Source organism: Leucopleurus acutus (assembly GCF_964270905.1).
Source record: "Leucopleurus acutus genome assembly, chromosome: 10".
NCBI classification, from domain to species: domain Eukaryota; kingdom Metazoa; phylum Chordata; class Mammalia; order Artiodactyla; family Delphinidae; genus Leucopleurus; species Leucopleurus acutus.
Window position 1 is genome coordinate 91720516 of NC_139153.1, and position 24988 is coordinate 91745503.

The 24988-nt window shown below is 42.7% G+C and overlaps 1 protein-coding gene across 4 annotated transcripts in view; it reads left to right on the forward strand.

Moving 5' to 3' along the window:
- Window positions 1–24988, forward strand: part of KIF13A (kinesin family member 13A) — a gene marked incomplete at its 5' end in the record, with an annotated part of 214779 nt that overhangs the window by 187116 nt on the left and 2675 nt on the right. Inside the window, 16 exons of one of the 4 annotated variants that reach the window (XM_082848810.1) lie at window positions 982–1133; window positions 2173–2305; window positions 2492–2638; window positions 6118–6156; window positions 7791–7890; window positions 9634–9760; window positions 10571–10626; window positions 11993–12117; window positions 12620–12796; window positions 13508–13600; window positions 13747–13903; window positions 14871–14944; window positions 16726–16773; window positions 17878–17983; window positions 19704–19855; window positions 20372–20476. In XM_082848810.1, the coding sequence (XP_082704936.1) occupies window positions 982–1133; window positions 2173–2305; window positions 2492–2638; window positions 6118–6156; window positions 7791–7890; window positions 9634–9760; window positions 10571–10626; window positions 11993–12117; window positions 12620–12796; window positions 13508–13600; window positions 13747–13903; window positions 14871–14944; window positions 16726–16773; window positions 17878–17983; window positions 19704–19855; window positions 20372–20476 (1791 nt within the window). The remainder of the gene's footprint in view (window positions 1–981; window positions 1134–2172; window positions 2306–2491; window positions 2639–6117; window positions 6157–7790; window positions 7891–9633; window positions 9761–10570; window positions 10627–11992; window positions 12118–12619; window positions 12797–13507; window positions 13601–13746; window positions 13904–14870; window positions 14945–16725; window positions 16774–17877; window positions 17984–19703; window positions 19856–20371; window positions 20477–24988) is intronic. The other 3 variants (XM_082848812.1, XM_082848809.1, XM_082848811.1) reach the window with 3 other exon arrangements.

Below are 24988 nucleotides of genomic sequence, written 5' to 3' on the forward strand. Positions count from 1 at the left end.
TGTGCTAATTGGTCATGAAGTTTATTTTCCTTTTAAAATTCTGGCTCTGTCTCCAAATAAAATAAGAAGTTAGGTAGTATAAGGTTAAACCAATACAGCGCAGCCCTTTCGAGAAATTAGAGTCACCTGAGATTCCACTAATGGGAAGGAAGTCCGCATGGTTCCTTGCCTGCTGCTTTGTTCCAGGTGATGCCTCCCTGCTCCGTCTATTCAGCACCCGTTTCCTCATGCTCATCTGTTTGTATTTCACAACAAACAGTTGGAGTGGGAGGGTTTAAGAGTAAGAGTGCAGAATCTTGGAGATAATCGTATAAAATTTAATTCTGTTTTGGTCTTCTAAGCCATAGCAAGGAACAATCAGAAGTTCCTTTTTTTTTTTTTTTTTTTTTTTTTTGCTGTGCTGATTGGTCTGTTCTGTCTGAAAGTCAAAGTGGTCCCAGGGAAAAGAGAGTGAACCAGGAGGAAGGGAGGACAGATTCAGCTCTGCAGTCAACAAGCAGTGCGATGTGGGGCTGCTGCTTTCCTCAGTGTCCTCATTTATTAAAGAAAGGAGTTCAGGGCTTCCCTGGTGGCGCAGTGGTTGAGAGTACGCCTGCCGGTGCAGGGGACGCGGGTTCGTGCCCTGGTCCGGGAAGATCCCACATGCCGCGGAGTGGCTGGGCCCGTGAGCCACGGCCGCTGAGCCTTCACGTCCAGAGCCTGTGCTCCGCAACGGGAGAGGCCACAACAGTGAGAGGCCCACACACCGCAAAAAAAAAAAAAAAAAAGGAGTTCAGTTAACTTACCTCAGAATATCACTTCCCATGTAATATTCTGGTTTCTTTGCGGTTTTCTGTGAAACAGCAGCAATGGTTTTAAGGTTGGGATCAGGCTAGTGTGCTGTGAAATGACTCTGTACACAGCTGAAAGTTAAAAAGGAAATTTCACAGATTCCTTTCTGCCTAACTCCTGTCGCCCTTTCCTCTCCCCCGCGTATCCCAGGACTACGTGGTGAGTGTAACGGAAGAATTCCTGGAGTTCATTTCAGATGGAGCATTGGCCATCGAAGTGTGGGGCCACCGGTGCACTGGGAACGGCAGCTCTGTCTGGGAAGTCGATTCCCTTCATGCTAAGACAAGAACGTTGCATGACAGGTTTGTGCTTGGCTGAGGGCTTTAGACGCAGGGTCAAGGCTCACCCTTGGACAGTGGTTGAAGAATAAGGACTCTCTGAGCCTGTTTCCTCCTTTGTGAATGGGAATGGTGAAAGGAACTACCAGGCCCTGGAAAAATTCGATGGGGAAAGGAAAGTCTTTTCAACAAATGAGACTGAAACATCTGTGTACCTTTATGGAAGAAAACAACCTTGATCTTAATTCACAGGATACACAACACTTAATTTGAGATGGAGCATGACTTTAAATGTAAAAGATAAAACTATAAAGCTTATAGAAGAAAACAGAAGGGTATCTTCTTTTAAAGTTGACCATTTGCCTCTTCCGTGACCCAGCAATCCCACTCCTAGGTATTTACCCAAGAAAAATGAAAACATAAGTCCATAAGCAGCCGGGTACATGAATGTTTATGGCAGTTCTATTCATGATATCCCCCAAACTGTAAACAACCCGATGTCCTTCAGTGTGAGAATGTTTGATAAACAAATTGCGTTATTAGTCATATAATAGAATATTACTCAACAATAAAAAAGGACTCTGTCCCACTCTTACATATTGTGTATGAATCTCACAAACATTGTTCTTAATCAAAGGAGCCAGACCTAGAAGAGTACACTACGGCATGATTCCATCTATATGAAATTCTAGAGCAGGTAAAACTAATCTGTGAGGTTACACAGCTGCTGCAGGTGGCGTGGGGATTGAGTGGGAAGGGGCCTGAGCAAACCTGCTGTGGTGATGGCAGGATGTATGCACAGGTGTATGCATTTGTCACCATCCCTCCAACTCTACGCCTGAGATCGGGACAGTTCACTGCATATAAGGTATATATCAATAAAATAAATGAAAAGAACCCATACCACAGGATTGTTTTGAGTGTTAAACAAGAAAATAATCTATGTGACACACATAGCACAGTGCCTCACGGATAGTAAGTGCTCAGGGACTGGGGGCTTCTTCCTGTTGCTAATAATGTCCCGGACAGTGACATGGTCGTTGGTTGGAATGTGTTTCTGCAGGTGGAACGAGGTTACTCGCAGAATAGAGATGTGGATCTCCATACTAGAGCTGAATGAGCTGGGGGAGTACGCCGCTGTGGAGCTTCACCAGGCAAAAGATGTCAACACAGGAGGTGTCTTTCAACTCAGACAGGTACTAGGTTTGTCTTTGCTTGTTTCGTGTTTTCTCTCTGTCCCACTCTTACAGTTTCTGGAATTTTCTAGTTATTTGCCTCTCTGTTCCCTAATTCTTTCCCCTTCCTTGATCCTCTTCCCCCATCCATCCCTCCCCATCCCCATTCCCGGCCCCCATTACCGCATCACACCCCCGCCCCTGCAGGGTCATTCCCGGAGAGTGCAAGTCACAGTGAAGCCTGTCCAGCGTTCTGGGACACTGCCACTCATGGTCGAAGCTATCTTGTCCATCTCCATTGGCTGCGTGACCGCCAGGTCCACCAAGCTCCAGAGAGGGCTGGACAGTTACCAGGTGAGACCAACAGATTGCAAACAGTATTTAACAAAGATTGGTTAGTGTAGAATTAAGGTGGTCAGTGATCTGTGATGGAGACCTGTTCAGGAATATAACTGAACTCCTTGCCTTAAGCACGTATTGGCCTCCGCCACCCCATCCATGTTTCCGTCCGTTGCCTTTTTGCTAGGTTTAAATTACTGTGTTGGCTTAGTGCCGATTAATAATAATTTTATTTATAAACACACATCAATGCTACAGTGCTCATTTACTTTAGGCAGGATTTATTTTATATCTGGCCCAAATTATGTTGGGTGTTTGATATTGCTGGCTTTGGCCTGATCCACTTTTATTAATAGAAAGTTGCCCCCATACACTGGCATACTTAACCAGCTCTCTGAAAGCTTTACTTTTTAATTGAAAGTTGTCCTCATGATCATTTTTGTTCATTAAATCTCCTTTGGCTAAACCTTCTTTTCTCACTTAAAAAAAAATTAAAAGATGGAACCAGCTAAGAATTCGTCTTATTTACCAGTCACAATAAACTGTAAGATCAGGAACTTGTCCCCAGGGGCCTGAAAGAACGCATGTGCCTCACCAAGTCCCCACTTTACTATCAGATGTAATTAGGGACTGTGAAGAATCAGACCATTGAATTCCGGTTCTCTCACTGCCACACATGAGGGGGAACACACTCCCTGTCATGATGGGGAGAAAACTTTTCTCTGTAGAGTCTGGGCGTAAGCCCAGCCTATCTTGAGAAGGGTTCATCTTCCATCTCAGTTTCCTTTTGGCTTCATGGCAGCAAAGACTTTACTGAAACATTGGCTTGGACTGTTGGGCCGTAAGGCAGGCACAGCTGTGTCAGACACTGCCTTCCTCATCCCAGGCCAGAACTGCCTCCGACTCAAAGCCTGGGAAGAGTATGAATGGAGTTGTGAGGCTGGAGTCTGCTGTTTCCAGGGAGGCTTCTCCACCAGACTTTTTGCTGTATGTGGAGGGGAAGTTGGGTTGTCCCCCACTTGGCCATCAGCCTTGGGGGCAACTGCAGGGCCTGGTAGAAAGAGCACAGACTTGGAGTGAGGAGACCTGGGTTCTTAAGTTTTGTTTGACTTAACTGAGTAATTTAAACTTCGAGTTCCCCTTTTCTTTCCTCTGAAATGATGAGGTAGACGTAATAATTCTCTGAGGTCCCTTTCTGCCATAAAATTTTGTGGCTTAATAAATCTCTGATCTTAGATAAAACTTTGAATCTGTGTGTGTGAATTATGACCTATGAACATGGATCACCAACTGGCTGACTATTCCTGTTTGATGAACATTGCAAGGATTGATCATTTGCACTTTTAAAAACAGCTATACCTCTTGAGTTAAAACTGATTTTTGTCAAAATTTGAGCTCTCAAATATCTGCCTTCCCCCAGTGCTGAATGCTCTTCTTATAGTATCTGTCATGCAAATTTAAACTGTGACTGTTAAAGCTTTTATTTTTCTTTGCTGCCATGCTCAAGGTCATGTCCAGTACCATTTTTGTTGTTGACATAGTACTTCAGAATTATTTTGATGCGGGCTTCCCTGGTGGCGCAGTGGTTGAGAGTCCGCCTGCCGTTGCAGGGGACGCGGGTTCGTGCCCCGGTCCGGGAAGATCCCACATGCCGCGGAGCGGCTGGGCCCGTGAGCCATGGCCGCTGAGCCTGCGCGTCTGGAGCCTGTGCTCCGCGACGGGAGAGGCCACAGCAGCGAGAGGCCCGCGTACCGCAAAAAAAAAAAAAAAAAGAATTATTTTGATGCAGTAGCTTGAGCCAATCCAGAATATGCTGATGTCACAACAATTCTACATCATGAAAACTCAAGCTAGTTTTTGATGAATAGAAGTATCTTCTTAGCCTAAAAGATAATGATAAATTAGAGCTGTTTGTACTTTATTCATTAATAGGAGGAATTAATTTGAGAAAAATTATTTCAGTAGTGGGCTTACTACTGAAGTTAGAGTTATCCAAATGAAAATGATGGTTACCAAACTAAAACTAAAGTTTATTTTAAAGTCTACACAGAGAATAAACTTAACAGTATTTTTAAAGCACTTTTAAAAGGCAGTATATTTTGAAGTATACTTAGATATGAAAATAATGTAATTATATTTTTTAAGGCATTTGAAAAAAAAGTTTGTCTTTTGTCTGACTAGGCCACTCCAGTTCCTTTTTTAATATTAACCCTCCAATAACCGTAGAAAAATGAAAGAAGGTTGTTACATGACCCAGTATTCATTTTGAGTAGAGCTTGCCTCCATAGAGATGGATATTCTCTACAAATGGGGATTTCTTTATTCTTGTTTCTTTCTTTTTTTCTTTTTTTGGCTGCACAGCTTGTGGGATTTTAGTTCCCCGACTAAGGATTGAACCCAGGCCCTCGGCAGTGAGAGCACAGAGTCCCAACCACTGGACCGCCAGGGAGTTCCCTCTTTATTCTTGTTTCTAAGGAAAATTGTCTCAACTAAAACCCTTTTTTTTTTTTTTCCCACACGATGATTTTGTTTTGCAAATGTTTTGCCAAAATGCTTAGTTTATGTAATTATTGTAAAATGTTGCCATAGGTTTAGGACAGTTCTGATTTTTCTCACCTGATTGGCATGGATACTGACATATCCAACAGTGGATAATGATAGAGCCATGTATTCAAAATAGTGGGCTGTGCTCTTACTGCGGTGGTACAGTATACAGAACCTTCTACAGTCTTCCCTCGGTATCTGGGGGGATTGGTTCCAGAACCCTCCCCCACTTGGATACTAAAATCTGAGAATGTTCAAGTCTCTTATATAAAATGGCCTAGTACACTCGGCCCTCCGATCAGGAAAGTTCTGTGGTTGGTTGAATCTGCAGATGTGGATCTTGCAGATAAGGAGGGCTGACTGTACGTGGAGTCATAGCTTCCCGGTAGGTCTTCCCCTGTGATAATTTCACAGTGACAGTGGTGTGGTGCAGGGACAAGGGCGCAGACCTGGCCTCCAGTCCTGACCCTGCCACTATCTGTGTGAACCTTGGTTTCAGTCATTTCATCCTTCAGGCCTTAGCTGCCTCACAGCTAAAACCAGGAGGTGGACCAAGAGACTCCCTCAAGTCCTTTCTAGTTCTGCCCATTCTAAATCTCAGTCAAATAGCTCACCCAGAAACAAATAGCGACTGTTTGCATAGCAGTGCCATAAGGCCTGACGCAGCGGGGTTGTATCCAACCCGCAGCTAAGAGAATCTGAGAGCGTTCCCATTTTTAAATGACTGCTTTCTCTATTAAAGAAAAAAATTAAATCTTAAATTCTTTAAGTAATTATAGACAAGTGAATTACATCCACTTTTTGAGATTCGGTTAAATGTTTTATTATGCCGATGTTGTGTGTGCTATCCATTGTAATGTGTGTGTTAAGCTTAAAGACTTATTTTCCTTATGTGCTGTTTGAGAAAAAAAAAAAATGCATGTCCTTTGTGTTTATTTTCTCCCTCCCAGAGAGATGATGAGGATGGTGATGATATGGATAGTTACCAGGTATTCCTGCTGCTGTCAATCCTGTGGCATGGGGCACAGCTGCTGCTAATGGCCAGCATCGCAAAGCCGAGGGCAGGGAGGAGGAAAGGAGGATCGTAGAGCAAGAATAGGCAGTTTTCACTCGCTTTTGATTTGCTTTCAGTGTAATCAGGGATACAATACTATTTCCATAGATTTCCCTGTCAGTTCAGAATTTATAAGCAGATACTGCACTTTTGCTACGCCATCTCAAATTGCTAGCTCGTAAAGCCTTTCTAAATAAGACCACTCTCACTGTATTAAATTGGTGATCTTAAGAATTGTAGTTATCATCCATAATCTTTAAGTAGACCTGTCTTTCCTATGTGAACCTGCAGTTAGCTCCTTATATCTAAGAGGGTAGTACTGTTCTAACGTGCCATTGTATTTTTAAAGACTTTTGCCGGTTAGGAAAACTGACGACATTTTAAGCCCATGGTTTTGTTTAGCCAGTTTTCTTCTCTCTTTAAGGCCAATCTTATTCATAACCTGGAGAATTTAGCTCTGAGCTTTAATCTCTTTTTGGAAATCTAGGGGAGAAAAAATATGTGCAAAGGTGAAGTTTTACCTGGTCAGGGCTGACTGGCCTACTGTCCATGGAATGTGGGATAACAGTAATGGTCAAGGTGGCAAACCAAGATGAACTTTCCTGGGTTGGTTCCCAGTCTTTGTACTGATTCTCTACATAGATTTTAAAAGCATGTTTTCCTGGTGTGCCTTCCTATAAGTAAAATGTGGGTCCATTGTAGGTAAAGCCTCAGAAGTTCTCAGGTGTCTGCTCTTAATGTAACGCCTTAAGGGTTAGGCCGGAATTAGGCAAGTCAAAGAGCATCCTGAATAGAATTGGTAGGTGGCTTTCCCACCTCATAATTTTACTAAGAAAGAAAACAAGCAAGTAAAAACAAATGGTAGGGGAGATACCAGTATCCCCTTGGATCTCAGCAACGCCATCAACTAACGTCCTGTGGCTGTCTGTGCGCTTGCTGCCACGTGGTTCACAGTTGAGTCCAGCGGCTGCTTCTGGGAGTTCTCAGCATGGCTGACTGCATGTTGGCTTCTTGCATGGGAAGTTTTCGGTTAGCCTCATGGTAGCGGTTGGAGGTAAAACCTTTGCAGCAAGTTTGAAAAGTTCTCCACTGATCTATTCTTTGCCTTTCAGAAAATACATCTTATCCAGCCATCGAGCTCTGAATGATGAAAATGCCTGTCGTTTTCCATTCCATTTGCTGCTTTGTGATTCGGGCTGTGTTTCTGGTGTCCTTCTGCTTAGAATCACAAACCCTTCAAACGAATAGCTACCACTTACATACATGCACGCCCATACCATATAAGATTCATCCAACAGCTGGTGTAGTTTGAGCTTCTCTTTCTTTTAAGTATAATTATCTTTTTGGAAATCCAGAGGCTCTGATTTCTGAGTCATGGGATCCTCAATCAGCATGCAGTGTTCCTGAGGGCTCTTTGCTTTCTTGCATATTAATCACACGGCAATGTTCAATGGCCTTTCCTAATGAAAAGTTTCCTAATCAATTTAAACATCTTTTTTTTAAAAAAAAAAAAAAAGAAATAGTTATCTGTGCACTCTACAGGAAAATGTTTTCCCTCCCTGATGCCAGGAAGAAGACTTAAACTGTGTGAGAGAGAGGTGGTCTGATGCCCTCATTAAACGGCGAGAATACCTAGATGAACAGATTAAAAAAGTCAGCAATAAAAAAGGTATGTGAGGGCTCCCCTGGTGGCGCAGTGGTTGGGAGTCCGCCTGCCGATGCAGGGGACGTGGGTTCGTGCCCCGGTCCGGGAGGATCCCACGTGCCGCGGAGCGGTTGGGCCCGTGAGCCATGGCCGCTGGGCCTGCGCGTCCGGAGCCTGTGCTCCGCAAAGGGAGAGGCCACAACGGTGAGAGGCCCGCGTACCGCAAAAAAAAAAAAAAAAAAAGGTATGTGAGATTAAACTCTTGGCTGGGAGTAGTTTCTTCACTTCTACACAGTAGTGGTGGGCTGTTTTCCTCCCTTAGCTGGACTGCTGTGTCTTAGCTTTTTGACCCCATGACAATTATAGATATTAGTGAATCATTAGTGTACAGTGTTTAAGCAGGCTCTGAATTTGAAAGTAATGTTTAATTACTTGAGTTAACTGACATTAAACGTTAAATTCAGATTTTGTTTTGATGAATGCAAATGCCATCAATATCGACATCTCCCCATGAGGTATTCCAGGCTCAGAACCTGGGACTGACAGCAGCTAAAGGGTCACTTGTGAAGCCACGACACTTGGCAGGTGGGCTGTGGCTACCATTGGGCGGTAGCCATGCTCTTGGCTCCTTCTGGGTGGCCTGAAGCCGGCCTGCAGGTCCACTCGCCACCACCCAGCTCCGAGGATTCAGTTTGCTTACGCTGGCAATGGCCACTTGGATTCTAGAGCAGAAATCTGCGCTTAAAACCCTGGTTTCAGGCTTCCCTGGTGATGCAGTGGTTGAGAATCCGCCTACCAATACAGGGGACACAGGTTCGTGCCCTGGTCCGGGGAGATCCCACATGCCGCAGAGCAGCTAAGCCCGTGCGCCACAACTACTGAGCCCGCGCACCTAGAGCCTGTGCTCCATAACAAGAGAAGCCACTGCAATGAGAAGGCCGTGCAGCTCAACAAAGACCCAACACGGCCAAAAATAAATAAGTAAAAATGAGTTAAAAACAAAAAGTAAAACCCCGGTTTCTCATCCTGAGTGAACGGTTCACTCAGTGTGGTTGGTTCTCCACCGAAGGACATGTTCTGAATGTGAATCCGCTTCATGCAGAAGTCGGCGAAAGTCCTTCCCCAATAAAACATCTTGCCTCCGCGTTCTGCTCTTGGCCTCAGTGTGTGTATGTGTGTACTCAACCTGCTAATGAAAACTCACTTTGCCTATGCCCAGGTAACTCCAGAGTTGAACTAGGCTAAGAGGATTGCAAAATAGATCAAATAAAATCCCTTTCATAACGAGCATGAAGGAAAACAAGTTAGTTTTGCAGAGTGCAATATATGGTGTTTTTTAATCCTCTATCCTTATAAAATGATGTGTGGTTTTATAAAGCAATGTCACATCCATTATTGCACTTGATCCTTCTGACAGGTGCGTGAAGTAGACATGACTTGTATTCACCCTATTTGACAAATTAGGAAGCTAAGACTCATCTGCTGAACGACCTTCCAAAATTACAGAACTAGAAAAATAACCCAAGTCTTCTAATCCCTGTTCCAACGCTCTTTCCACTCTTCCTGGGTTTATGATCTGTTAGGCTAGTGTCCTAGCCTCTCTGAGCTTGTCTGGATGCTCCGTCTTAAACTTCAAAGCCTCAATTCCCTATTTGGGACACCGTGGATGTTTAAGGCACTTGTGGGTACCACTGAGTGCAAATAGATTTAAATTTAGAAACTGTCCTTTCTCCCTCTTGGCGCTCATGCCCTCGTTTTGTCCCGCAGAGAAGACAGAGGATGACGTAGAGCGGGAAGCCCGTCTGGTGGAGCAGTGGGTGGGGCTGACGGAGGAGAGGAATGCCGTGCTGGTGCCTGCGCCGGGCAGCGGGATCCCCGGGGCGCCTGCCGACTGGTGAGTCCGCCCTTCCTTCTGGGCAGGCCTGACGATGGTGCCGTGGTCTGTGGCAGGTCATGCAAGTGACCTGCCAGGACTGTCACAGAAAATGTTAAGTACTGTGAGCTGTCCAGGGAAGGGCCACCCAGCCCTAGTACTCCCCTCCGTCTTCTTCTTGCCCACTGCAACCATCTTCCACTCACAGGAAGCCAGCGAGCACTTATCACTGGCCAGGAGTCAGACAGACAGCCCTCCAGCCCTTGGCATGAGCACCTTGGACATGATTACCTGATCTCCAGACATTCTCATATCTTGGGTCGAAAGAAGGGTGTTTCCAGAGCATACTTGAAAAGGGCAGAAAATATGTCTTCTTATTTGCCCTCCTGCCTGTTTATTTTGACTCAACAGAGAGTCAGCACTTAAGCACTACATCCACAATGATCAGTCAGTCAATGGATTGATCAGTCAGTCCTAATGCCCAGAAGAAACAGCATGGGATCCTGGGCTCTGGAGGCAAATCGATCCTGTCCCCTGTTCCTCCTCTAACCCTTCTTCCCATCACTAGAATTATTCTCAAAAGGCTTCAAATAATCTGTGTTTCAATTAATTACATGTAATTCATATGACTGTAGTTCTTTATATAAGTCACATAATTCCCATGATTTGTGTTAAGAAGGGTGACAAGATCTGTGAAAATATCTCATTTGTAGAACCTGTATCTGACTCCACAGTGGTTCTCTTCTGCTTTCATGCCTCTGTCGTGTTTGGTTATTTAACAAGATGTAAAACACATATTTTGTTATGATTAAATATTGTTATTAAATTTAGGATCCCACCACCTGGAATGGAAACCCACATACCTGTTCTCTTCCTTGATTTGAACGGTAAGTTTGAACCTGACATTCCAAGGCTTATCACATTGCATTAGGTTTGTAATCTAATCAGACCCGCAGTATTTTGACCATTAAATCACTTGCCTAATCACGCACATGCCATATTTAGGTGACATTTTTACTCCAACCAAATATATAAAGCCATGACATGTCGAATCACTAGAAGACAGATGTGGAAATTTATTCTTAAAAAGACAGCACTTGAGAGATTGAGAATTGCATACAAAGGCGTGAGAGCAGTTATTGCTCTGAAACAGTAATGGACATGGAAATTACTTGAGAAGGTAATCACCCTTAGAGATCTGAATCTTTATGCATTGCAGGTGCCCAGGAATCTGCATTTCTGACTGGTGCCCTTTGCTCCCCACCCCACCCCCATTTGTTTTGTTTCTAGAACACGATCATCTGTAACCCTGCATGAAGGGTTGTCCTTTACTGTAGAAATTAGATTGAACCTGGGCGAATACAGAACAAGGGTTTTCAATGTGGTTTAGCAGTAAAATCCATTTTCAGTATGAACTTGTGAATGGAACCCCATGTGTGGAATACGAAAGCAGAGTTGCTGAGTTTGGGGATGGGCAGGCTCTGGCAGGCCTTTCTGCAGGGCCCTTGGGATCCTCAAAGCACAGCCTGAAAACCTGTCTTCTGGAGGGAAGACCAGTAATGGATGAATGGAAGACACAGGAGGTTGGCTTTGGCTCTTCATATGAACAGTTTTTTTAAAAGCCTAGAAATAGACCGTTGCCTCATGAAGTGGTGAGTTCCCCATTATTGGAGGTTCTCCATTATACAAGCAAAGACTGGATGACTCTATACAGAGATTTGTGAAGGGTGAATCCTACGCTGGGTAGGACATTGGAAAAAGATGGTCTTCACATTTCTCCCAAGTGCTCAGAACTTTGTTTCTAAATTGATAATTTAACCACCCAAATCTCTACACTTGATCTTAGCCAAAAGGCTGAGAAGCGATAACCACTCACATCTCTAATTTAGTGTAAGTTACATGTAAGTAGGACCACAAACTTAACACTATGTTAAAGGAGGAACTGACAGAAAGCAGCAAAATTCTAAGGTGAGTTTATGTAGTGAAAATATTTGCTCCCAGGACTACATATAGAATATATTCAGTCCATTTATAGGAGAGTCACAAAGGCACCTTTTTGGCTCCTGGAGTTGTTTCTGTAAAGGATAGAAGCTGTTGTAGTTAGTGGAGTTGCTGTTTCAACTGCAGGAATGAAAAACTCAAAATTGCATTACATGTAAACTTCATCTGTAAAAAGCATATTTAAAAATTTTGGATGCTTGCTTAAAAAATCTGTTTCCCCCACTTTTGCTTCTGTGCCCTGGACTTGGTCAGCGGATGACCTCAGTGCCAATGAGCAGCTTGTGGGCCCCCATGCATCGGGCGTGAACTCCATCCTCCCCAAGGAGCATGGCAGCCAGTTTTTCTACCTGCCCATCATAAAGCACAGTGATGAGGAGGTAACTGACCTTTAAGAATCTCTTAAAGGGCTTCAGATTAATGCACATGCCTGTGGGCCTCTCTGCCCATTAAACTGCTGTGGTCTGGACTTGGGGAAAGAGGACTGGGAACTTTAAAAAATAGAATGTGTGTGTTGTCAAAAAGGCAAGGAGGGACTTACCTGGTGGTCCAGTGGGTAAGACTCCGTGCTTCCAATGCAGGGGGCCTGGGTTCGATACCTGGTTGGGGAACTAGATCCCGCATGCATGCCGCAACTAAGAAGCCCGTGTGCCACAGCTAAAGATCCCGCGTGCTGCAACTAAAGATCCCGCATGCTGCAACTAAGACCCCTCCTCGCAGCCAAAATAAATAATAAATAAATAAATATTTTTTTTAAAAAGGCGAGGAAAGACATCTATGATTCAATGTAGAGTGGCATTTATTTTCTTTCTAGTGCATGACATAAAACTGCTCCACCTGAGTTGTCTTGTTTCCATGTCCCCATCCTTCCCCCATCCCTAGGTTTCAGCCACAGCCTCCTGGGACTCCTCGGTGCATGACTCCGTTCACTTGAATAGGGTCACCCCACAAAATGAACGGATTTACCTGATAGTGAAGACCACAGTCCAGCTCAGCCACCCGGCTGCTATGGAGCTGGTGTTACGAAAACGGATTGCAGCCAATATTTACAACAAACAGGTAGTAACGGGGCCCGATTGTGCCGTTTCATACATGAGCACAGAGTTTTTTCCTTCTCTCTATCACAAAGTAGTGTTTTGGGGTGTTAATACAGTGGCTGTGCAAATCGCTACCAGGTTATAATCTGATGCTCATTTATCCAAGATAACAGGGTATGAGGATAGCAGGGGTAAATGTCATCCACCAAAGGACTTTTCCACCTTGACCGATCTGAGGCCCATAATCTTAGGAGGCAGTGGAGTTATGACATTTTATTGTTTGAAAAAGGTTAAGCGCCTGGTCCAAGAGGGTTAGTGACAAAACCAGGACAAAGGTAGGCTCCAAATAAATCTCTATCCTAGTGCTTCCCCCGATCTCATCTCAGAGGTGCTGTCAGCAAAACTTATCCTCTGAGTTGACTTCTGACTGTGCCAGGATAGATTCATTAAACCCTGACAAGATCAAGTGGAAAGACGGCAAGTGGGGAAAAGGAGCAACCACAGAAAAACCCTGGATCGGCTGCAAGTCCTGCAGTCTGATCCCTAAATAACAGCTGGACGTTATTGTCCTTCAGGATTGGAGACAAGGATTTTTCCATTCAGTTTTCTTCTGTTTTACTAAGTGTTGTGTGTATATCAAAAACGTAGCAATTGATGATGCTTTTACGATTTGTAAAATACTAAATAGCTTCTGTTTTCCACATCGCTTAATTCAGCTTTCCTTTTCTACCAGAGTTTCACCCAGAGTTTAAAGAGGAGAATATCGCTGAAGAATATATTTTATTCCTGTGGTGTAACCTATGAAATAGTATCCAACATACCAAAGGTAAAGTATGTATTACTTTTTAAAAATATCAAAATGTGAGTATTGGAGATTGCGTTAAATCTCAAAACTTTTCAATCATTTTCTCACCGTTTTGAGAAAAATGTTGTTCAGGTAAAAGTATTCTAATTGCCTTCTTGTCTCATTAGGCAACAGAGGAGATTGAGGACCGGGAGACTCTGGCTCTCCTGGCAGCGAGGAGTGAGAACGAAGGCACAGCAGACGGAGAGACGTACATCGAGAAGTATACGCGAGGCGTGCTGCAGGTGGAGAACATCCTGAGCCTGGAACGGCTCCGGCAGGCAAGTAACTGCAGCATCTGGACCAGAGGGTGAGATCACCAGCCTTCACCCCAAATGGACAAAGATGAATGTACTTCCCAAACACCTTCTCTCTCAATCTATCAGAGAAGAAAAACTGGTAGAGAGTAGCCCTCTCATTAGACAAAATAGTTACTTTGACGAAATAGTAACACAAATTCAAATGACTACCTTTTATTGAATACCGCCTAAGTAATATTGATACATTATTTCATTTAGTCTTCAAGATAACCCTGCAAGGTAAATACTGTCATAATTCCCATTTGTAAATGAGAAAACTGAGGCTGACAGAAGTTAGTCAACCTGCCCAAGGTGACCCAGCTAAGAAGGGGTACAAAGTTGGATGTAAACCCAGAAAGCTTGACTCCAAAGCCCACGTGCTTAACCACATATTCTCTCCCTAATTTTTGGACCCAGATTAACTTCTGTGGCAAAAGCAGGATATTCAGGTGAAAATTATCCACTAGGTAGTGGAACTGCACAGGAGATGTCATTCAATCGAGGCAGTAGCTGAAGTTATGGAAAGTGTGCTTTGAACAACAAGAGGACTAAGATTGGCGTTTGTCAGAAGAATCTTCCTTTAGTCCCACCTAAACTGCTGCACGAGTGAAACACAAGCAGCATAAAAGTTGATTGTAATTTCCCAAGTGAGATATATAGTTAGTGGTATTTCATCCATGTTTTCTCTGCCCACCTATATAAAAGTCCACAACATAAATGTCTTTAGTTCTGCAGTTTTCCTGGTTTTAGTTATGAGGAATGCTTTTGATAAATTAAGCAAAAAAAAAAAAAATGGATACAATACGATTACAGTTTTGTAAATATGGGGGGAGAGGGAGTGCAGGATTGAAATGAGCTTTATTTCTTTACTTTCTAAGTCCTCCGCAATAAACATATATTACTTTTGTCATCAGAGGCAGAAAAATAAATGTCCTTTTCAAATTTGCAGGCAGTCACGGTCAAAGAAGCGCTTTCCACCAAAGCTCGGCACCTGCGGCGAAGCCTCAGCACACCAAATGTTCATAATGTGAGCTCACCCGCGAGGGGCTGCCGCCCGCGTGACGCATCTCAGGGTTTGGGGTGCAGCAAGTCAGGGGACCTCCGGTCAGGGTTTACAGGTGGGGATAGAACATTCAGCACCAGTGTGGGCATCCCAAGGTGCCAGGCCCGCTCCTCTTTTCTAGCGAAGCTTACCAGAGAGCCCTTACGGGTAACGTGCCTGGGCTCTTAGTGGAATCTTGCAAATTTCTCTCCATAAAGTTATGTCCTTGAAAGACGTTTTTTGAGATGTAAATAGAATGTAGTTGGTTTAGGGATGGTCGAGTCAGGTAGCAATCCTGCTGGCAGAGCTGCTGAGTGCTGCTCTTGAGCCTGTCTACATACCCCCTTCTAGCTGCCCCAGTGGATCTTACTGTGCTGCCCATCAGGGTGATAGGGCACCAGACTCCTCCGTAGAGACCCTTCCATAGCACCTGGTCTTTACTTTGATTACCTTCCTCAACCATTCCATAGAGGAAATCCAACTGACAGAAGCTACGTCCAGTGGAGGGGAGCATTGTCATGGGAAGAAAGGACAGAGCAGTATGCGGACCACTGCCAAGTAGCCTCTTTCCAGGAGCAGCAGAGAGAAAGTCAGATCCTCTCAAGGAAAACTGTTACTTGCCTTCCCGTTCTCAAGAATTGTCAGATAATGATTAAACACACAGTAAACGCTTATGAAAGCTGTCTTAACAGTAGTCCGAAAAGCAAATCCCTACAATCACTTTCATGCAGATTACTTCTGACCACAGTTCAGTTCTTAAAATTGATAATAGGAGACTCATATAGTTGTAAATTGAAAAAAGTCTTCTAATTAATTTAGGCATCAAAGAAGAGATCATAATGGAAATTAGGATGTATTTAGAACTGAATGATAATAAAAAATGGTATGTATATCAACAGTTGAGGGATGCAGTTAAAGTGGTACTTAGAGGGAAATCCTTGGCCCTAAGTTTCCTGTTATTCCATTTATACTGCAGAATACTAGATGGTAGAGAAAATGAAAGAGCTAGAGCTATTGTTAGGAAATTTATAGATCTTATATTATAAATGTTATTAAAATATTAATTATATTAAAAATAATGAGGAAAACATATATCTTTAAAAGTAAGGAAAGACCACCTATGAAGTATTCTACCCCCCTAAAAAAATTGAACCTAAGTGTGGTCAAGACTGTAGATGTAACTACTAATATTTACAGGGGACAGAGGAAAATGTTAAGTGATACCACAGGGATTCATTTAACAAAATCCAGACTGTGGGAAACATTACAGGAAAAAAATGATCTAGAGAAAAGGGAAAGCTCGTAAATTAAAAATGACTTACAAGATATATCATCCAGTTGCAGTATATTAACTATCTTGATCCTGATTCAAAATTAACTGTGATAATGTTTATAGACATTTGACCACTAATGGGATATCTGATGCTATTTAGGAATCACTTAATTTTTTTAAGATGTGATAATGGTATTATGGTTTTGAAAAGGGAGTAGGAATTTCTTATCTTTTAGAGATTCATAAAGAAATATTTATGGATAAAAATATTTTAAGTTAGAAAAAGAAAATCAGAATATTTTTAAAGAGGGTAATGATAAATATTAGAGCAGAATTATAATAAATTCAAATAAATAAGGAAATAATAAATATTAGAAGAAAGAAAGAGGGAAGGAGAAGGTCATAACAGCCTTCAACTGTATGTGTGATATTTTATTTAGTTAGTTACGTTAAATATATAAACCACATTGATAAAACCATTCATCCCTTACAGGTCTCTTCTAGTCGACCAGACCTCTCTGGCTTTGACGATGATGATAAGGTGTGTACCCGTGGGCATGGCCAGGTTATTAGTAGAATCTGAGTCTGGAAAGTTAGGATATATTGGTGTTCTTAAAATCTGTGGACTTCCCACCTTAACCTGATGCAGATCATTGTCTCTACATGTCCATTTCCAAGTTCAAATACTTGATGTGAAATTGCTGTGCACTCTGAGTGTTACATTGTTACTTAGCATGACACCTTCCATATCAGGATCATATGACACAATTGAATAAATATCTGTGTGTTTATGGGTCTAACTCTAAATGACTTAAGAAGGTATTACATCCATCACTGCAAAATCAAAATTATTTCAAATGCGGAAAATTAGGACCTTGAAATTAAGGACATTTTACAGTGTTATCATATTCACATATTTCTTTAACATATATTGTATGTAAATTACTATTCTAGGGACAGTAGATGATTCAAAAAGTATAAACACAGATTATGTCTTCAAGAAGTTTAAAATCTAGTCCTTGGAGATAGACATCTCCTGAGAAGTTGGAGTAGGATTAACTAAGTTTATGTGATATAGGGGAGGAGGTTTCTCCCTTTACTATACCAATATCTTATGCCAGCTTGGAACTTGTAAATCTCAAGTATATGTGGAGTAATCGTACCACCAGGTTTGCCTGGGGAAGTTCAAGCTTATGCCTACTACCCAGGAAAAATATCAGTGGAACTGTTTTACTCTCAAAAGTGTTGTTGTTTGGTCTTTAAATTATTTATTCACTCCAGGTATACCTTGGGTATGATAGCACTTGTCATATTGTTCAGTACTTTTCTACATGTTAGATCTATTTAATAATAAAAATGAATGAAGAGCACATACTGCCATTAAAAAATAGAAAACAACCCTCAAATCAGGCTTCATTTCTCTCTCTCTCTCTCTCTCTCTCTCTCTCTCTCTCTCTCTCTCTCTCTCTCTCTCCCCTTTTTGGCGCACTGCCTGGCACATGGGATCTTAGTTCCCTGACCAGGCATCAAACCTGTATCCCCTGCATTGGGAGTGCAGAGTCTTAACCACTGGACCACCAGGGAAGTCCCCATTTCTCATTTTAGAGGGACTTAATTACGGTTAACCCATGTTTCTACCTTGTAGGGTTGGCCAGAGAACCAGTTAGACATGTCTGACTACAGCCCCAGTTACCAGGATGTATCGTGTTATGGAACTTTGCCCAGGGATTCACCTCGAAGGAGTAAAGAAGGTAGTAGTGAGATTTTTTCTGTGTTATTTCTTTATAATTTCTTAGGAAAGGCATGGGGGGAGTTTTTTTTATAGATGACATATAATATGGTAGGAAACTGAAATTCTAGTTTGCTGGATGATCCCAAACTGTCTTCTTGAATAGAACATATCCTGTTCACTTTTTTGTTTTGCTTTGTATACATCATATCATCCAATTAATAATAGGCTTTTTGTGCAACACTTGTAATTTTCAAATCACATTTCATGTATCATTTCCTGATTTTGAAGTCAGTTTTGAGACACACATACCTTATTACGTTATGGTTAGATTTCATTCTTTACCAAAAGAATATCCACCTCCGTCATGTTTTTGTGCTGGAATCAAAGTATATTTTAGGAGAACATGTCTCTGGTCCCTAAGGAAATTTCAAAACTGATACCAGAAATGAATTTGATGACAACATTATTACCTAAATATAATATATAATCTCCCAATGCCCTGAAGGGAACAGCATTCTTAGGATATGTAAATCGGCTCTGTTACCTTACTTATCCCTTGTATTTTACCTACTGTGTGCCATTGTACCAGTGAATTGAGGAGAAAATATAGAAGGAGAAAGAGAAGCCCAACAAGGTAAGAAATGAGTAAAAGCAAGAAAGAAGAATCGTCCTTCTTAGTCATATGGAGCAGGGTGGCTTGAGGGAAGAGTGACTTGCAAGAAGACTTACACAGTGCTCACTCATTGGGTATGTATTGAGCCTGTCCTTGCTATATGCAGTGACAGATGCCGAGATCTTCAAATCCAACTGTGGACATGTACATAGAAAATAATAAGTTAGGAAATGATAAAATGCCAAAATGCATGTATAGATTACAAGGGCTCTGAGAATTCAGAGAGATAGAGAATCAGCATGGGGGCTTCCCTGGTGGCGCAGTGGTTGGGAATCCGCCTGCCAGTGCAGAGGACACGGGTTCGAGCCCTGGTCCGGGAAGATCCCACATGCCGCAGAGCAGCTAAGCCCATGCGCCACAACTACTGAGCCTGTGCTCTAGAGCCCGTGAGCCACAACTGATGAGCCTGCGTGCCACAACTACTGAAGCCCGTGCGCCTAGAGCCCGTGCTCTGCAACAAGAGACGCCCCCGCTCGCCGCAACCAGAGAAAGCCCACGCGCAGCAACAAAGACCCAACGCAGCCATAAATAAATAAAAACAAACAAATAAATAAAAAGTTTTTAAAAAAAGAAAATCAGCATGAGTTGAAATTGGTCGGTTAAGTGATGCTTAAGCTGGATCTTGAAAAGAAGGTAGAAAATTTGGTTTCTGACTTCTTTGCTGCCGTCCAGCCCTTTGATGACTCTGTAACTTTGTAGATATGTCTGCATTTTTGCCTACCTCCGTTTTAATGCTCAGCCAAGTACAGTCATCTCTGAGCATCCACGGGGGACTGGTTCCAGGAGCCCCCGTGTATACCAAAACACCCTGAGACCATGGAGTGCCGACTGTATATTTATTGAGAAAAAGGAAAAGCAGAGAGAGCATTTCATTCAGAAAGCATAGCATGAACAGCACATAAGTGGACCCACGCAGTTCAAACCTGAGATGTTCAAGGGTCAACTGTACTCACATACTAATCTCTTTGTTACGCCAGATATTCCTCTGGCTTGGTCACTGCCTCGCTTCTTGTGTGTTGGTTAAAGTGCCCTGTGCCCGTCAACCCATGCCTTTTGTCTTCCCCAGGTTGTACGTCAGAGAATCCTCATGCCTTAACAGTCAGCCCTTTTAAAGCATTCTCACCTCAGCCGCCAAAGTTTTTCAAGCCCTTAATGCCTGTAAAAGAAGAGCATAAGAAAAGGATGGCGCTTGAAGCAAGGCCTCTTCTAAGCCAGGAGGTAAATGCTTGACTTGTCTGTACCATGTACGATAGAATGGACGTGTTATGCCTGTGGAGAAGGAACGCTGTGCATTAACAAAGTCAGATGCCACGTGTTGACATGTGTGGGCTATCACTCCATGGTTCCTGTTCTGGAGTAAACATCTCTTTTTCAAGCGCACAGGGTCATGGTAGAGTGTTTTGTTTGTTGTTACTGCTGTTGTTTTCTTTGTGTTTATGGCTTTTTTCAGAGTATTTATTTCAAGTGAGAAAGAGATGTCTCCTAGGTGTTTTGAAAATATGAAAGGCATTTTTTTTTGATTTGATAAATTTGGTTATGCTATTTGCCATAGAATTTCTGTAGTCTTGTCAGATTTCATCAGTAGTTTGACTCAAGCCTGCACAGTTGTTGGCTGCACTACTCACGTGTAATACAAGTGTTTGCATTGCTTTTCTAACGTGCACGTACTTAACGTGTATGTCGGCCGTCGTTGTCTTCTGTGTGTGATGCATCTGTGTGTCTTAACCTTTGCAGAGCATGTCTCCACCTCAGGCACATAGCCCTGGCTGCATTGTGCCCTCGGGAAGCAATGGCAGCAGCATGCCTGTAGAACACAATAGCAAACGTGGGAAGAAGATTGTAAGTCCTGGAACCATTTCTGTCATATTGCCTGGTGGTGGGTTTAAGGCCCTTTCACAGACAGTCATCCAAATACTTAAGAAGAAATTAAGATCTGTATTGAGTCTTGGCTTTTTTTTTAAAACACGTGATCATCGGTAATGAAATTTTGCATGGATGTGGCCGTGACCTGTGATTTTTCTAAGTGTTCCTTCTATTTATTTACTTATTATTATTTTGCTTAGTGTAAAGGAAAAAGCCACTTTTAATGATTCTTATCTTTAAAAAGCGTAACACAGAGATCACTTTAACTAATAATGAATCTTTCTAATGAGCCTGTGCATACTGCCCAGATTCTGAAGTTAATCTACATAGAGGAATTGCACTTACTTGGAGTAAGTATTCTTTCGTTTAGCTGTGGGTGTTTGAGAGCTTTTTTTGTGTTGCCTGATGCTATTGTCAAGATTACCCTGTAGTTTGTAGCCTCTCCACCATCCATCACTGCCCATCCTCATCATCTGTACCTCTCAGGTAGCCTCTTTTAATTTGCTGGCAAACTAGATTCCAGCTCCCTCGGTGTCAATCCTGCTTTCAGGAGGGCTTACCTGTATTTTACCACTGGTAGGTTGAAACTCTACCTGAAAAACCTCATTCCCTAGCACTGGGTTTTCACATTTCAAATTGGAGAGTTTTTAAAACACTATGTACCAGGCACTTGGGATCATAAGTGATACCTCAGTTCAAAAATGCAAGTGTGTATTCCCATGCCTGGAAAGAATTCTCTGATTCTGTGTCTCAGCTTTCCCTGTCCTGTGGTTTCCTACGCTTTCCCTCTCCTGTGGTTTCCTACGCTTTGGGTGCAGCTTGGAGCTGGAGTGGGCTGCCTGATGTTCACACCCGCATGCAGTCTGCTCTGTGGGCAGAGTGTGGGCCCTTTCCTTTCCCAGCTGCACCATGTCAGACTCATTCCAAAGGGTCATCAGCATGAGGTCTTTTAACCTCTAGGTTCTAGAACATGCTGCAAATGCACACTGTGTGAAGCTGACTAGAACTTGACCCGGACATGTAGCTGGCCAGGCTCCTGCATGCTTGGAGCACTAGGGGATCTTAAGAAATGACCTTCTCACTCTTCCTGTCCATGGAGGAAAGAAGGAAAGGCATCATCTCCCCCATACTGTCTCTGTGTCCTCCCTGTCCTTCTCTCCCAAAGTCCCCCTCGCCCCCCAGTCCCTGCTGGAGAAGAGCCTACACGCCAACAGCTGCCCCTCACCCCCCCGCCAATCTTAGTGAGCTCTTCAGTCACATACGTGACCTCCCCCTGCTTAATTAATAAAGGCTTCAGCATGGGCTAAAAAGGCCAGGTGGCTAATCTATTACCCCTTCCATTCTCTGGCTGGTTGGTTCTGTCTGTTTATTGACGTGGTACCCATCACCATGCTGCACGGGCACTAAATTTTAACCTATTTTAACAGTACATTTTGGTAGAGCACACCGTCAAGGGCCTGCTGGATGGCCCTTCTGGGGCTGCCCAGCAGCTAGTCTCACTGTTCACAATTTGCATTATAGTTATTTTCTTTACTTTCCTTTTATTATTTTAAAATAAAACCCATCTCAGGACTTTTAGCTAGCAGAGGGTAGAATGGAACCAGATTCTCTTGGAAAAACCCAGGAAGTTTTGAGCAGCAGTTAGATTCTGTGTGATCAGACACAACAGGAAACCCACTAAGCAGGGTTTGATGGAACCATTTTTCTTGCTGCGATCTTACTTGAGAGACCTGCCTCTACTCTCCTTAGAAATCTAGCGCACTGCACACTCTTCATCTCTGAAACTATTGAACTGTCTGATTTATTGCAGATAGCGGCTTTTCCAGGATGTTTTGGTAGATTATAAGAATATTACTTGCTTGATCTGAGGTTCTAGTCTCTCTTTTGGAAGATTTCATTTTATTTCTCTTCTTACAAATGGGTATAAACTGCTTTATTCCTGTGTTCCCTATTCACTTTCTTTCCTTTTCCACTCTTGGAAAATTAGAGGGCGAATCAATGGTTCAGTCTGATCAAAGGAGTTTGCAATCATTTTTGAGAAGCGATATTGGGACATTGTTCCTTTTATTTTGCAGCCCATCTAGTTACCAAAGAAACCTATCGTTTCACATAAAATACAGTAAATATGGCTGTGCTTAACTTTTTTTTTTTTTTTTTTTTGGCTTAAAACTACACACATTTATTCTCATGTAGCTCTGGGGCAGATGTCTGAAAAGAGTCTTTTTTTTTTTTTCCCTTTGTTGTCTCATCAATTTGGGAAGATAGATAAATATACTTTGTGTCTTCTGTGAATAAGATAAAAGCAACAGTATGCCTTTGGAGTCTCTCTTTTTAAGTCATGATGCAGACAGAAGAGCAGAAAGAAAGTCAGTTCTCCCTCTCTTGGGTCTTGCATAGACAGCATATGGTTTTTGTCTCTCGTTTTACAGAAGAGGAAACACGAGACTTGTTGAGTGATTTGCCCAAGGTCTCACACTTAACGAGAGCATCAGAACAAAAACCCCATCCCTTGGCAGAATTGGGCTGACTCCAGAGGCTCCCAAAGATAGTGCAGTTTCATTACCTGCTGCTGCTGTTTCTAAAAAGGGTCTGCCCTCCCCTTAGTACCATGGACAGAAGTACTGGAGACCCTTGGCTGATGGAGTCTTTTTGAAAACAGACCATCTCTCTGAGGGACAACTGATTAGAGTGGGAGTGAAAATGACTTTAATCAGGTGAAAGTCACTCAGAAGGTCACTGTTTTTTTGGGTTTTTTTAATTTTTAAAAAATTTATTTATTTTATTTTTGGCTGCGTTGGGTCTGCATTGCTGTGCACGGGCTTTCTCTAGTTGTGGTGAGCGGGGGCTACTCTTCGTTGTGGAGTGCGGGCTTCTCATCACGGTGGCTTTTCTTGTTGCAGAGCACGGGCTCTAGGCGCGCGGGCTTCAGTAGTTGTGGCGTGCAGGCTCAGTAGTTGTGGCTCGCAGGCTCTAGAGCGCAGGCTCAGCAGTTGTGGCTCACGGGCTTAGTTGCTCTGCAGCATGTGGGATCTTCCCGGACCAGGGCTTGAACCCGTGTCCCCTGCATTGGCAGGAGGACTCTTAACCACTGCGCCACCAGGGAAGTCCAGAAGGTCACTGTTTTAATGTGGGTTTTGATTCCTTCTTAAAATCAAGGTGTTTTGTCTATAGGTAAATATCAGCTGCATAAACTAAATCTCAAAAATCAAATCATGAATATTGTAGCTGTAGAGAAGCTTGAGAACTTGACTCCATGTCCCACTTTTAGGAAGAGTTTTCATTCTTTTTGTCCTTAAGACACAGTAGGAAGGTTCTTAGTTTAGTCTCCTTTAAAGTAAAATAATAAATAATGTTTCTGGTATAAAATGTTTATCTAATATATAAAATAGATAAACAGCAAGGTCCTACTGTATAGCACAGGGAGCTATATTCAATACCTTGGGATAACCTATAATGGAAAAGAATCTGAAAAAGAGTATATACTGTATAACTGAATCACTTTGCTGTACAACAGAAACTAACAGAACGTTGTAAATCAACTACACTTCAATTAAAAAATAAATAAAATGGGGCTTCCCTGGTGGCGCAGTGGTTGAGAATCCACCTGCCAGTGCAGGGGACACGGGTTCAAGTCCTGGTCCAGGAAGACCCCACATGCCGTGGAGCAACTAAGCCCGTGTGCCACAACTACTGAGCCTGTGCTCTAGAGCCTGCGAGCCACAACTACTGAAGCCCTAGAGCCTGTGCTCCGCAACAAGAGAAGCCACTGCAGTGAGAAGACCACGCACCGCAACAAAGAGTAGCCCCCGCTCGCCATGTGCAGCAATGAAGACCCAACACAGCCAAAAATAAATAAATAAATAAATTTATTTTTAGAAAAAAAAAATTTTTTTAAATAATAATAAATAAAAGGTACAGAACCAAGCGATACTGTCTCTCCCCATCCCCCCCAAAAAAATCTAACCAAATTCCCTTAAAATGCAATTTAAGCCAAGTAAGTCCTCTTTTCTCCTTGGAAGGCATAACTTCATAAACTTTCCATCTCCGTTTACATGTTGGAACATGATTCATCTCTACTCAGTTTTCTTTCTGCTGGAACTAGTTGTCCCCACTCCTTTAGCCTTTCTCTTTAGGTCACTACCCTAACCTTAACCCCACCCCAAGTGCATAACTAGGTACTGATCCCTATTTGTTTTTGTAGACTCTTCAGTTTTACTCAGGTCATTCTGATCCTTTAGTGTATACCTATTTCTACACATTAAACTCATGCTTGAACATTTCACTCAGCAAAGTTGTATTTTAGGATGACAGGCCTGTCCTCAGTGTTAGGAAGAAGTAACTTCAGGCATAAAAAGAGGCCCCAAATTATAAATTCTCATCTTCAAATTTGGTTTTCCTTGTAACAGCTAACTTTTTAGTAATTAATTGCATCAGAGACTCTTGGGCTTGGGGATTATGTTTCTTTGCCAGCTTAATTTAGAAGGAAAT